The 14,674-nt window shown below is 45.2% G+C and overlaps 1 protein-coding gene across 1 annotated transcript in view; it reads left to right on the plus strand.

The window, feature by feature from the left end:
- Positions 1-12,748, plus strand: part of TRPM4 (transient receptor potential cation channel subfamily M member 4) — a 42,595-nt gene extending 29,847 nt beyond the window's left edge. The window contains exons 18-25 of the mRNA XM_081883833.1: positions 1,539-1,671; positions 2,990-3,164; positions 3,686-3,854; positions 5,088-5,269; positions 6,941-7,073; positions 9,399-9,471; positions 10,235-10,331; positions 11,646-12,748. Coding sequence (XP_081739959.1) covers positions 1,539-1,671; positions 2,990-3,164; positions 3,686-3,854; positions 5,088-5,269; positions 6,941-7,073; positions 9,399-9,471; positions 10,235-10,331; positions 11,646-11,650 — 967 coding nt within the window. The 3' untranslated portion in view covers positions 11,651-12,748. The remainder of the gene's footprint in view (positions 1-1,538; positions 1,672-2,989; positions 3,165-3,685; positions 3,855-5,087; positions 5,270-6,940; positions 7,074-9,398; positions 9,472-10,234; positions 10,332-11,645) is intronic.
- Positions 12,749-14,674: the final 1,926 nt, after the last annotated feature.

Consider the following 14,674-nt stretch of genomic DNA (forward strand, 5'->3'; position numbering starts at 1 on the left):
ATGAACACAATTTTCACCCATATATTCAGTAAACATTTTCCAGTCTTCTTTAAACATACATTCTTCTTTTTTCTCTTATTCTATATGTTAGATCTGCAAGCTGTGTGTATAACATCGGTTTAAGTTGCCATTCTTCTTTGGTTGGGACCTTGCTTGTTTTCCACTTTGGGGCTAACAAAACACAGGCCACAGTAGTAACTTACATAAACAGTCTTTTTTGACCCCTGGGAATTTCCCTCTGAATTATCCCCAACAAAAAGGACTCTGTTTTTTGGTGGAAGGTGCTTTTAAACATATTTTTCTATTCATTATATATCATTTCCCAATACTCCAGGAATTAAACAGAAATGATGATTATCATCATCACAATTGGTTTATTCATTGCCTTCTCTCTTTTTGGCTTGCCAATTATTTTTATTGATTTTCCTTAACTTTTAACAAATTGTCGCCAAATTAATACAAATGGAATATAAATTTAAAAGCTGACTTCCCACATATTTATACCTGCAATAATATTCCTTCCGTTCCCCCTGCACATCAGCTGTATGAGTACCAATTTTTGCTAAGGCTGTTATATTTTATTGTAGCCTATCCACAAAATAATCAGGTAGAGTAAACCTTTTTATACATTCTGTTAATCGCCTTCTAAACAACTGTCTCAAGGCGATTTGTACTGAAGATCATTAAAAACCGTGGGGGTGTAAATATGTACAATATTTCTGGCAAAGGATGTTTAAGGAGATAACAGAAATCACTGAGTTAAAGCTGACCGAAAGTCCAGAGGTAGCATTATTATCAATTTACGATGGGGTGGAAGGTACACAGGCTATGAAGGACTTGCTCACAAATTTATTGACAGCTGCACGAATTATGATAGCTAGGAAGTGGAAGGGGCAAGCAGAATATAAAATGGAAGAATGGTATAAAGAGGTGTGGGATATAGCTATTAATGATAAATGAACATGTGCCATTAAGGTAAGATGGGGAATATGCAGGAGAAATGATTCTGAGGAGATATGGAAGGTGTTTGTAGAATTTGTACTGTTAAAACAGAAAGAGGGTCAATCCATCGCAAGAGGTGTTGAAACTTTAGGGAAGTTGGATAGTTACAATGGAATGGTCTTGGTAATGGGGTGCACATTTTGATTCCTATTTATGTATGATTATTACTTTGTCAAAATATAACAACAACAACAACAACAACAACAACCATTTAGAAACCCTAAAAACCCCAAACATATTTAAAGCAATGCAAAAACTATACAAAGTAGATGCTCGCCATGAAGACCCGTTTATCCAGCCGAGAAAGTCTGTCAGAACAATAATATTTTCAGTTGTTTTTGTAAAGGGCAGATAGTGGTGTCTTTTTCCTTTTGAAATTTTGTGCCCCCCCCCAAAAAAAATTGCACCTCGGGCAAGTGCCCCTTTGGTTCTACCCCTGCTACATCACCGATTGTGAGGTTGGGAATTGACTGGCTCTGGAGAAGGGAAAAAGGATTGTTTGTCTGCAGTTTCTTACCCCACTGTACGCCTCTCAGGCTGTTTCCAAAGTCATATGAATCTGGACGCACCATTCTCTGCCTGGACTTCATGGTATTCACCCTTCGTCTCATCCACATCTTTGCTGTCAACAAGCAGCTGGGGCCCAAGATGATCATCGTCGGCAAGATGGTGAGCAGACGCGCGTGCGATTTGTGTGGGGTGTTGTAAACAGTAGGCCTTTTAAGTGTGCAAGAGCAACTGCCCCAAATTGAGATATTAGGATCAGTGCTGGATTTACGTATAAGCTAAACAAGCTATAGCTTAGGGCCCCACTCTCTTGGGGACCTCAAAAAAATTTAAAGGAAAAGAAACCTGGATGTACATTTCCAAAATATAAGATAAAAAACAAATAAAATAAAACCTACATACAGCAACAGTGTTTTGTGTTGTGTAGGCTCCTATTTGTTATGTGCAAATAGCTTTAGACAAAGGTAAAGGTAAAGGTACTCTTGACCATTAGGTCCAGTTGTGGCCGACTCTGGGGTTGCGGCGCTCATCTCGCTTTATTGGCCGAGGGAGCCGGCGTACAGCTTCCGGGTCATGTGGCCAGCATGACCAAGCCACTTCTGGTGAACCAGAGCAGCGCACGAAACGCCATTTACCTTCCCGCCGGAGCAGTACCTATTTATCTACTTGCACTTTGACATGCTTTCAAACTGCTAGGTGGGCAGGAGCAGGGACCGAGCAATAGGCGTTCACACTGTCACAGGGATTTGAACCGCTGATCATCTGATCGGCAAGCCCTAGGCTCTGTGGTTTAACCCACAGCGCCACCCGTGTCCCACCCTGCGAGGTAGGTTAGGCTAAGAGACGGTGCTGCAATGGGAGCTCATCCCGTCATGGGGATTCGAACCGCCAATCTTCTCATCAGCAAGTCCTTGGCTCTGTGGTTTAACCCACAGTGCCACCCGCGTCTTATTAATACCTATTAGGTCCATAAATTACCATATAGCATATATTCAACACAAAAAACAGCAGCAATTTGTTGTTGACAAAGGACAGCTGGACATATAAAGGGCCCCATTACCTTCAGTAGCTTACGGCCTCATCAAACCTAAATCCGGCCCTGATTCGGATGCAACACAGATGAATGTGCAAAGGATTCTGGGCTTAGCTGTGAATGTAATAGGCAAAAGGCAGTGAGTGTGCACAGGACGAGAAAGTTGAAAGGAGGAGCAAGAGAGATAAATCTGAGGTTCTTTGGAGATGCGTTTTGTTTTACGCACATTTGTGTGTTGCAAAGGTTGCTTCCTCCGGCAGCTTCCTTTTCCCTGTACACTTCACCACGTAGGCACATCGGTTTCCTTTGATTAACAGAGTGCATTGCAAAATACAGATGAGAAATTAAACTTGATTCGAGTTAGCAGATTTTATTTTAACCAACCCCCTCATTTCTTTCATCTCTTCTGTCAAAAGGGTAATTTTTGCTCTCCCCGTCTCTCTATAGATGAAGGATGTGTTCCTCTTCCTTTTCTTCCTTGCCGTGTGGCTAGTGGCCTACGGGGTCACCACCGAGGGGCTGCTTCTCCCCCACGACCGACGTCTCCCCTGGATCTTCCGCCGTGTCTTCTACCGTCCTTACTTGCAAATCTTTGGGCAGATCCCACTGGATGAGATTGACGGTGGGTGTCCTAGGGGGCTCTGGCTTCCATTTTAGACTGGCACCCCACCTTTGCCAACTCAGAAGGGATAGGGAAGCAATCGAGGAAACGCAGGAGGGCGCAACCAAAATAATCAAGGAGTCGGAGAGCTTTCCCCTACGACTGCCGAGGCTTTAGGCTCATCCAGATTCACTTTTCGTTCCATGTTCTCTAGGTGCAAGTCCAAGCTCTGTATCAAAAGAGCTTTTTCCTTATTTGCCCTGCTGCTTTCTCCAAGAAAACTTGCTCTTTAAAGCTAAATCGGAACAGCAATTTGGGTCTCCCGCACCTTGTCATTTGTTCTGATTCAGCTGCAAAGAGTAGGAGTTTGCAGGGAAAGCGCAGGCTGCACAGAAAAAAAGAGTGCTTGGACAATGAGCTTTAATAACGCTTGGATAATGAGCTCCCCCTGGCCCTCCCCACACTAGGCCCCTGCTTTTAGGGGCTGCAGAGAGCTGTACTCTATAAGGAATTCCCACCTCGTTCTTCCCTTCCATCTCCAGCTGCCCTGATCAGAGCGTCAAACTGCACCTACGATCCCTTGGCCATCTTGATGGAAAACGCGGAGCCTTGCACCAACACCTATGCCAATTGGCTGGTGCTCATTCTCCTCGTGATCTTCCTGCTGGTAGCCAATATTCTGCTTCTCAACTTGCTCATCGCTATGTTCAGGTACCTACCGCGGTCGCCGGCACCTGTCGTGAATCGGCACATACAGAGCGGGCAGACGAGGTTCAAAAGTGAATGCGTGCAAATATGAAATATGCATAAGCATATTCCTAGGAGTTTATCTCAGTAAAGACCTTAAAGGTAAAGGGACCCCTGACCATTAGGTCCAGTCGTGGCCGACTCTAGGGTTGCGGCGCTCATCTCGCTTTATTGGCCGAGGGAGCCGGCATACAGCTTCCGGGTCATGTGGCCAGCATGACTAAGCAGCTTCTGGTAAACCAGAGCAGCGCACGGAAACGCTGTTTACCTTCCTGCTGGAGCGGTACCTATTTATCTACTTGCACTTTGACGTGCTTTCAAACTGCTAGGTTGGCAGGAGCAGGGACCGAGCAACGGGAGCTCACCCCGTTGCGGGGATTCGAACTGCCAACCTTCTGATCGGCAAGCCCTAGGCTCTGTGGTTTAACCCACAGCGCCACCCGCAACCTTACTGGAAAATAAATACAACCCAGGTGGTTAAGAAAGCCCAACAGAGACTCCATCTCCTGAGAGTATTGCGGAAGAACGATGTCAATCAACATTTGATGATCTCCTTCTACTGGTCAACAATAGAAAGTGTCCTTTCATACTGCATCACGGTGTGGTACACTGGTTTGACATCATCTGATAGGAAGTGCCTACAGAGGGTGGTGAATACAGCACAAGATATTATGGGCCGTTCCGGGAATCCGTTGGGTGAAAAAGCAGAAGAACGTTTCCTCAGGAGAGTGAGGAAAATTCTCAGGGATGATTCACACCCTGGCCAGCACTTTCAATATCTCCTGCCCTCAGGCAGAAGATATAGAAGCATGATTAGTCGCACCAACAGGGTAAAGAACAGCTTCTATCCGTGGGCTGTTAGGCTGCTGAATGAAAAGATAACAACAGGGCAACTGACTTTCGGGTTGGGTGGGTGTGCGTCAGTAAACGAGGGGAATTAAGACTAAGAGAGCTGAGTGGAGGTGCTCGTGTAATCTCACTGTATACAAGTTGTACAAATGACAATAAAGTATTTCAATAATCGGCAGATATTGGGGAAATGCCTGTATACCAAGTCAGATTAGTGGTCCATACAGTCCAACATTGCCTCCTCTACTGGATTTCAGGCAGGGGGAAGCTGAGGTTTGTCTGTTTGTGGCTTACAATTTCACCTATGATATTTCTATCCCTCCTGCACCCCCCTCCCCTCGACAACAGCTACACATTCTCCAAAGTGCAAGGCAACAGCGACATTTATTGGAAATCCCAGCGCTACAACCTGATCCTGGAGTATCACAGCCGCCCTGCCCTGGCCCCGCCGTTCATCCTGATCAGCCACTTGCACCTCTTCTTCAAGCGACACATCCGTAAAGTGCAGTCGGCAAAGGGAAAACACTTCTGTGAGTCCTGGGATGGGAGGCAGGGGAAGGTAGAAGGGACATTCTTGTCCGGAATCGAAGAGTGCACAGCTGCCCTTTCCCTTGTTCCCACTGTCACACTTTCTGATGTGTGTTTTCGGCACTCCCACAAAAACTACGCCACGTTCATGCCGCTGGCTAAAAAGCCTCAGCTGCTTAAGCCAATTATTATTATTATTATTATTATTATTATTATTATTATTATTATTATTATTATTATCATACTGCCCTATACTCATAGATCTCAGTGCAGTCCACAACATAAAATTACAATACAGTGGTACCTCAGGTTAAGTACTTATATCGTTCTGGAGGTCTGTACTTAACCTGAAACTGTTCTTAATCTGAAGCACCACTTTAGCTAATGGGGCCTCCTGCTGCCGCCGCACCGCCAGACCACGATTTCTGTTCTTATCCTGAGGCAAAGTTCTTAACCTGAGGTAATATTTCTGGGTTAGCGGAGTCTGTAACCTGAAGTGTATGTAACCCGAGGTACCACTGTACAGTTGTACCTTGGTTTTTGGACGGCTTGGTACTCGTACATTTTGGCTCCCAAACGTCGCAAACCCAGAAGTGTTCCAGTTTGCAACCATTTTTCAGAAGCCGAACGTCCAATGCTGCTTCCGATTGACTGCAGGAAGCTCCTGCAGCCAATTGGAAGCCATGTCTTGGTTTTCGAACCGTTTCAGTTTTAATAATCGCAGCGAGGGAACAAAGAACACGTCTCCTAGAAATGGTGGTGCTCCCAATTAAGACTTACTCACCCCTGCTCCGTCCCTATTAATCTACGTCACTCCTTCGTCTTGTAACCTGAGCTTGTACCCTCTGCGTTTTCTATTCTAACACTTTCTGAGCTCTCTGTGTCCTTGGAGAAGGGGGTTGAATGCTGTCCAGAGACTGAATCTGTTAACTCTCTCCCTCCCAGTGTTTCTTCACCTAGCTGTTCCCCATCCAGTATTTCCCAGTTTCCACCTTCTGAACTATGCCCCTCTGCAAACCCCTGTTCCAAATCTATACTGTCCTCCTGCTCCTGGAAAGAGTCAGGATCGGGAGCAGGGTGAGGGGGTGGCTACCACCACTCCCCCTCAGTGCAGCCCTCCTCAGCACAGTCCCTGACACTCCTGCATTTGAAGCAGTAGCTGGTTGCTGGATAACCGGACTCACTTTTCACTCCACTGACTCTTGGGCTATTGGGGTGTGTGTGCAGCACTCATCTCGCTTTCAGGCCGAGGGAGCCGGCGTTTGTCCACAGACAGCTTTCTGGGTCATGTGGCCAGCATGACTAAACTGCTTCTGATGCAACAGAACACCATCCGTCACAGAAACCAGAGCGCACGGAAACGCCGTCTACCTTCTCGCCGCAGCAGGACCTATTTATCTACTTGCACTGGTGTGCTTTCGAACTGCTAGGTTGGCAGGAACTGGGATAGAGCAATGGGAGTTCACCCCATTGCAGGGATTTGAACTGCCAACCTTCCGATCGGCAAGCCCAGGAGGCTCAGTGGTTTAGACCACAGCGCCACCCACGTCCCTTTACCTTTACCTCCTTGGGCTATAGGTCATTTATGAGTGTGTATCAGTCGTCCCAATCCGCAGCTTTCTCACCCAGGTCTCCCCGCTTCTCCTCTTGTTTTCCGATTGTCTTTTGGGCAGTGCTGGATCTCTCCGTTACCCAAGACGAACGGCTGCTCACTTGGGAGTCGGTGCAGAAAGAAAACTACTTGGTTGCTCAGGCCCGGCAGAAACGCGATTGTGACACAGAGAGGCTCCGGCGAACCTCCCAAAAGTAAGGCTTGTGGGGAGCGGAGGCAAGGAAGAAATGTGGGAGGGAACTGAAGGGAAAGGGGCAGTCGGGTTGGGATGGACGGGCAACGTCCCAGGGAATGCCATAAGTCTGCTTGGGAAGGAGTTAGTTACACACAGCCCTATTTTTCTAGGAAAAGAGGTGCCATAACTCACCGTGAGCACCTCCCTCGTTCTCTTAGAACAACAATGGTGCCCACCTGAGATGTGCAGGAACTGAGTTCCAGTGAGTTCTTGCTCAAATAAAGCTCTGGGTACACATTCAGTTCGCCACGGTGTTCAAGGACTGTTCATAGACTCATAGGAATGTTGGAAGGGACCCTTCCAACTGCTATTTTTCTTCTGCACACGTGTGGTTGAATCTGTCCATTTTGGTTTCTCTTAGTTTCTCATTTTTCCAATCTTAAATTCAGTATGCATCGGTTTGCGGATATTTTTTTTAAAGTTCATGAAAATTCGTTAGTCCACATTTCTCCCAATACAAAACTTTTTAAATACAATTTCTCCTAAGGCATGTTTGTATTTTACTTTCACTAATATAAGCATTTTAAGGCATGGTTCCCCACAGTGTGTACACACACACTGCACATTTTTTGTGCATATTATTTGGTTGGAGAACTGCGCTGCAAAATTCAGAGAAGGGCGGATTTTGAAAGATTTTAGTTCATGAATTGTTGTAGGAATCGTAAAGTGGGTAAGTTTGCATTTAAGATACGAAGCGAAACCAAATTTCTCCTCCAACCCTGTTCCTCAATGCAGATAATGTCTTTCAGAATTGCAGCAACACTATATATTCAAAGCACCTGACTTTCCCCCAAAGAATCCTAGGAAATATAGTTTCTTACAAGAGATGGGTATTGTAGCTCTGTGAGGGAATAAACTACAATTCCCAGGGTACTTTGGGAGAAGTCAGGGGTTTTAAATATATGTTAGTTAATTAAAATACCCTCGTTGCTAACCTTTGACATATTGGCACACATAGACCTGCTTCCACATGTCTGCTGAAAAAGAAGGCTCTAGTACAACTCCTGAGATATACTATTGTTATTTATGATTGTGTATTAAATTTATTTATTATTGTTTATTAAATTTATATACCACCCTTCATCCGAGGATCACAGGCCACTGTACAGTATACAAACACAAAAATACACAACATAATAACAAACGAAACAAAAATCTCCCCGCAAAAAAAAAAACAGTTTAAAAGGCCATAGCATGGCAGAGGTTCGATGTCCATCTGTCATGCATGTTCTAGTTGAGATTCCTGTATTGGACTCCTGAGAATATACTATGATGATGCATGTTTTAGTTGGATCAGAGACTGGATAAGGGGACAAGCGGACCAAATATTATTAAAAGAATGGGGATGTGCTAAAGAGTGTATGAAAAAAAATTGTTCTGGAGTAAGCATATTGGTATGTAACGAATGAAGCTTTGCAGGATTAAAGAAAGAGAAAAATGGTGCAAAAAGTATAAAGATAGAGGTAATCTACATTAGACACAACAATTTAGAAAGAGTAAAAATTTCGAGGTCTTAGAACAAAGGAAGGAAGTCAATATGTGTATATGTACATAATGATTAGAATGATGATATGGTTTTATTTGTAGATGTGTGTTTTTGTTTTTGTTTGTGTTTTTTCTCTTGTGTTTTGTTTTGGATTCAATGTTTGTAATTTTTGTTGTAATGTTGCATTGAAAATAAAAAGAATTTAAAAAGAGATTACTGTATTGCAGGGGGTTGGACTAGATGACCCACGGGCCCCCTTCCCACTCTACAATTCTATGATTCTATGCTTGTTTTATTAACCAAAGGCCTGTGTGAATAGGAATGTTTATGCCTGGTCCCTAAATATTTGTAATGAAGGCACCAGGCAGGCCTCCCTGGGAAGAGCATTCCGCAAATGGGCAGCCCCCACAGAAAAGACCCTGTTCACATGTTGCCACCCTCAGGACCTTTTGCGATGGTGGGCACACAAGGAAGAGGCTCTGATGATGACCGCAGGGTCCAGAAGGAACTCAGAAAGAATTCTGCCTGTCTTCTGGTGGAAGCGGGTTCCCACCAATAACTCCACTCCGTACATTCCAAACATGCAACTTTGGGCATGGATATTGAGGAGTTTTCATTATGACTTTTTGGAGAGATGATCCAATGCACTTTGGGTATTCTTGTGCTGGCGAAGAGACCAGCACAGGAATTGGATCTAGGCAGCGGTCAGAGAAGTTGGGAGAGAGATGGTTAGAGAGGCTCTAGGCGGGCAGGCGAAAACACCCCTCTTGTAACTCCCTCCCTCCTCTAAACCTGCAGGGTGGATCAGGCTTTGAAGCAGCTTTCGGAGATCAAGGAATCGGAGCGGCGCCTAAGGACCCTCGAGACGCAGGTATGAAGAGTGGAGCTGAAAGGTTGGGAGGTGTCAGGTTTCAGGGAATTGGTCCCTACCCCCGTGGCAGTTGATAAGCAGAAAAAGGGAAAGGGAGTCTTCTTACCAGTTAGAAACTTTAATAATCACAGCAAGAGAACAAAGAACACATCTCCTAGAATGGCGGTGCTCCTAATTAAGGAATCCACCCCCTGCCGTCCCTATTAATCTATGTCACTGCTACATTTTGTACCCTCTGTGCTTTCTGTTCTGACACTTTCTGAGCTCTCCGTGACTTTGGAAACGGTGTGTGTGTGTGTGTGTGTGTGTGAATGCTGTCCAGAGACTGTGACTCTGTTAACCCTCTCCCTTCCAGTGTTTCTTCTCCCAGCTGCTCCCCATCCAGTATTTCCCAGCTTCTGCATTGTGAACTATGCCCCTCTGCAAACCACTGTTCCAAATCCATACTGTCCCTCCTGCTCCTGGGAAGATTCAGGATCCAGAGCAGGAGCAGGGGGAGGGAGAGGCTCCCACCATTGTTCCTCCGTGCAGCCCTCCTCAGCACAGTCCCTGACAGGAGGAAGGAAATGGGAAGCCACTGGGAGATGATGAGGTGCACAGACATTCCAAATGGGAGTAGGCAAAAGATGGGGAGTTGAGGCAAAGGGAGGGGGGAGATTGGGCGTGTCTGTATTTGTGTTGAGGGCCTAAGATGGCAGCTTTCCGACTTGTCCCACCCCCTGTGACATCATCTTCCTGCCATTTCTCCACTTGCTTCCACTAGATGGAGTACTGCACCAATGCTCTGTCGTGGATGGTGGATGTCTTGGCCCAGAGTGACATTGCGAAAGGGAGGCAGGCTCCTCCCACTCAGAAAAAGGGTAAGTATGCAATGATTCTGCCAGTACACTAAAGCCCCGTTCTATCTCTATAGGTGGGAGGGTGGCTGGGGGTGTAGAGGGAAAGTAATTTGGGCTTTAGTGCTGGATAACTCCCCCAAAGCTCTTGGTAGGCATTCTGTTCTCTCTCATACTTCCCTTTTAATTCCCCCTTCCCCATCAGGTTACCATCCTTAAAACAGATGAACTGTATTTTTTCGCTCTATTAAGGCGCACCAGACCACAAGCCGCACGTAGTTTTTGAAGGAGGAAAACAAGAAAAAAAAATATTCTGAATCTCAGAAGCCAGAACAAGAGGGATCACTGCGCAGTGAAAGCAGCAATCCCTCTTGCTGTTCTGGCTTCTGGGATAGCTGCGCAGCCTGCACTCGCTCCATAAGACGCACACACATTTCCCCATACTTTTTAGGAGGGAAAAAGTGAGTCTTATCGAGCAAAAAATACGGTATATGTTTTTCTATCCTGTGGGGGGAAATTCTCTGGGAAAGTTCTGCATATTTCAGTAAATTTTCAATGTGGTTTAGATTCAGTTGGGAAAAAGCAGACCTGTGCTTGGTGCCTATTGGCTAGCACTCGTGACATTACGAACACACCTCTCCAACAACTACCACTACCATCCCCCCAGCTGCCGTGGAGTTTTACAGCTGGTTTAAAATATACTTTTTGATGCAAGTGGAAGGATAACTACACATAGATACATAGAAGCATCTTTCTGTCTCTTTCTTTCTTTTAAATATGGTCAGTCTTGGAGGGTTAAGCCTTTCTGTACCAAAAGCCAAAGCAGACAGTTTGCCCAGCAGACGCAGAAAGCAACTGCTGCTTAAATGTAAATTTGTATCCATGCTATGTACACTCAATCAGCAGTTGCTGTGCCCTGGAAGCACATTAACTACTTTCTAGTCAGACTATTGTATTGCTCTTCAGAAGGGAGCTCAAGGAAGAAGCCTAGTCCTGCTGTTTTGCAGCAAAATCCGGTTGTGCACAGCACTGATTGCCTGGCGGCTGTGACGTCACAGTCCCATCCATCCTTCCATCCCTTACAACATTTTAGGACTTGTTTGTGCATTTAATTATTTTTTTAGATGCACCAAGGTGAACATGTCTGATGCTTAAAAAAGCAAAACAGAACAGCTTACTGGATGGTGGCAAGACGTAATAATGGAATCAGTGTTTAAACCACTATCTGCCATTTGAAACTGAAGACAGCTGGGAGCTATTCTAACCCTGCAGCAAAAGAAGAAAAAACTGCAGCCACATCACAATTAGAAATTCACATGTTGCTTTCTTTCCTTGCAGCCTAAAATTCTCCATGGAACCTCCAAGAAGAATCAGCCCTTTTTCCTGAAGAGAGGTGAATTGCTTTGAACACTTGCCACTCACAGAACTCTAGGCATATTTGCCTGGGGCCTGGGTGAAGTCGGCAGAGCCTTGGCTACCAGAGGCTTTGCCACAGATGATGGAGAAACTTGAAATTTCCCAGTGTCCTGGGCAGTCTACCTGTCAACGTTTACAGTGAAACAGAAGATAGCCCAGAACCAACACCCACTTTCACTTGAAAACATTGCTATAGACTATCTACATACCCGTAACCTCTCAGACATGCTAAGGTTCTTGAATCGACAGTTCTTGTTTCTGTTGAACCATTCAGGACTTCTTCAACTCGGGTTGAAGAACTTAACTAGGAGACTGTGGAGAGAGAGATGGTTCAGATTTCAAGTTGGTCACGAACTTGGCCTGTTTCAGTCTTTCATTTCTGTTTCTGCAAATGGGGAAAAGAATGGCCTACCTCTCAGGGTTGCCGTGAGAATGAATGATACATGGACAGCAAAAAGAAACCTCTGCAAGATGGAAGTGCAATAGAATAGATTATAATTATATTTTACATGCAGGCCAGAACATCAATCAGCTGCTGACTCCTTTTGTTAGATTTTTTTTTTAAATGACATGCTCTTTATCCTTGTGAGTAATTAACAAGGGTGGGTAGGACAATTGGATTGTTGTTTTCATTATTAAAAAATAAAATATTTGTATTATGCTTCTGGAAGACAACCTCCCATTCGGAGAGAATGATTATGGCAATGTGTCCTTCAGATTACAGAAAAAGAATGTTTTCCTGTATGTTTTGATTTGTGAATGGCCTTCCTCCATGAATGAAAACTGTTAAGAGAGCCAGATTTCCCCCCCCCCCCCATCAAAAATGCAGCTTTCATTGTCCAAGAATTACTACTTTTTCTAGTGCGGCTAGAGAAGTATTATGCAGTGGTGTTTGATCGTTCTCAGGACTGCAGCAAATAACAGAAGGAAACTGCTGTGCTCTTTCATAGATTTTGATATCTTGTAATAGATTTAAATGCATTTGATAAAAAAATTGTGTCAATAAAACATGTTCTAGAAGCCTATGTTAGAACCTGAGTTCTTGACAATCATCATGGTAAACTTCCCCGAAGTCTAAAAAGAAATGGCTTTAGCTTTCCTGAACATGGGGCAAAATCGGTGAAAAGAGAGAAATAAAGTCTGATTCCACCGTCAGAATTCTCAGTTTGTGAACCGCACCCTCCTCTGCTGTTAGAGACTGCTGCTGTCTCTTTGCACCCTGTCATATGCTCTATTAATCTGTCATTTTTCTTTTGTTAAAGAAAAATATGTCTGATCTACTGTAGGCAGCCTTAGGCGCCATATGCACTTCATGTTGGGTGCATGTTTACACGGTGTGCCCTAGAAACAAGATTCACTCACCCACTCAAAAAGATTTCATTTCCAGAAATGCTGGAGAGGGAATTAAATCCCGAGGTTTTACAATATTAGCACATTGGAGACTGTGTACATAGCCATGCACTTTAAGCACATGACTCCCCTCCCTCTCCCCCAAACCATGACATGCTGGTAATCATATCACACCGGGGTAATTATATGGAAATACACTTTGGAAATGAACCTGAAAGGGAACTTTACCCTATGGCTGTCCCCGCCATTAGGCAGAGTGAAGCAGCAGCCCCAAAGCTGTGTCCCCGAAGCCCCTTGCCGACTTACATTCTCCTGCGCTCGTACCAAGGTAATGATGACTGGTTGTTGCTGTGCTGTCTTGCCTTGTTGCATTGGCTCTCAGTACGTTTCCAAGCACAATTCAAAGTGTTGGTGCTGACCTTTAAAGCCCTAAACAGCCTCGGCCCCGTATACCTGAAGGAGCGTCTCCACCCACATCGTTCAGCCTGGACACTGAGGTCCAGCGCTGAGGGCCTTCTGATGGTTCCCTCCCTGTGAGAAGTGAGGTTACAGGGAACCAGGTAGAGGGCCTTCTTGGTAGTGGCACCTGCCCTGTGGAACACCCTCCCATCAGATGTCAAGGAAATAATCAACTCTCTGACTTTTGGAAGACATCTGAAGGCAGGCCAGCTTAGGGAAATTTTTAATGTTTGATGTTTTATTGTGTTTTTAATATTCTGTTGGGAGCCACCCACAGTGGCTTGGGAAACCCAGCCAGATGGGTAGGGCATAAATAAATTATTATTATTATTATTATTATCCCAACACATCACCGACAGCAATGCCAGGTCAGGCTAGTCAGCCCAGCCCACGGACTCCAGCAGCCATCTTGCACACAAACACACATGTTGCCGCTGCCGTACTATTAAAGCATTTCCTTGAGCCAAGTAGGTGTCAGGCAGAGCAGCAGGTGAGCGTGACATCAAGGTGTTGGAAGGATGGAGCTGTGTGAGTTATGTGGCTTGATGGAGTCGGCTGTCCTGCCAGGAAGTGTGAATGTCAAATGTAGATAGCACAGCTGGTTTCTGCATGTGACATGGAGGGGGGACACCTTTTGCCTTGGGTAGCAAAAAAAAGGGGGGGGAGGCCTGGTCCTGCTTTACCCTGTGCTTTTGAAGCATCTTTGTTGGCTCCATACAGAATAACTCCTTTTCTTGTTTCCCAGGGTTGCTTTCTTGGTCTCATAATATTGTTGTCGTTTAGTCGTTTAGTTGTGTCCGACTCTTCGTGACCCCATGGACCAGAGCACTCCAGGCACTCCTGTCTTCCACTGCCTCCCACAGTTTGGTCAAACTCATGTTGGTAGCTTTGAGAACACTGTCCAACCATCTTGTCCTCTGTCGTCCCCTTCTCCTCGTGCCCTCCATCTTTCCCAGCATCAGGGTCTTTTCCAGGGAGTCTTCTCTTCTCATGAGGTGGCCAAAGTATTGGAGCCTCAGCTTCAGGGTCTGTCCTTCCAGTGAGCACTCAGGGCTGATTTCCTTCAGAATGGAGAGGTTTGATCTTCTTGCAGTCCATGGGACTCTCAAGAGTCTCCTCCAGCACCATAATTCAAAAGCATC

The sequence above is a fragment of the Podarcis melisellensis genome, assembly GCF_964234715.1.
Source record: "Podarcis melisellensis genome assembly, chromosome: 13".
Taxonomy (NCBI): Eukaryota; Metazoa; Chordata; class Lepidosauria; order Squamata; family Lacertidae; genus Podarcis; species Podarcis melisellensis.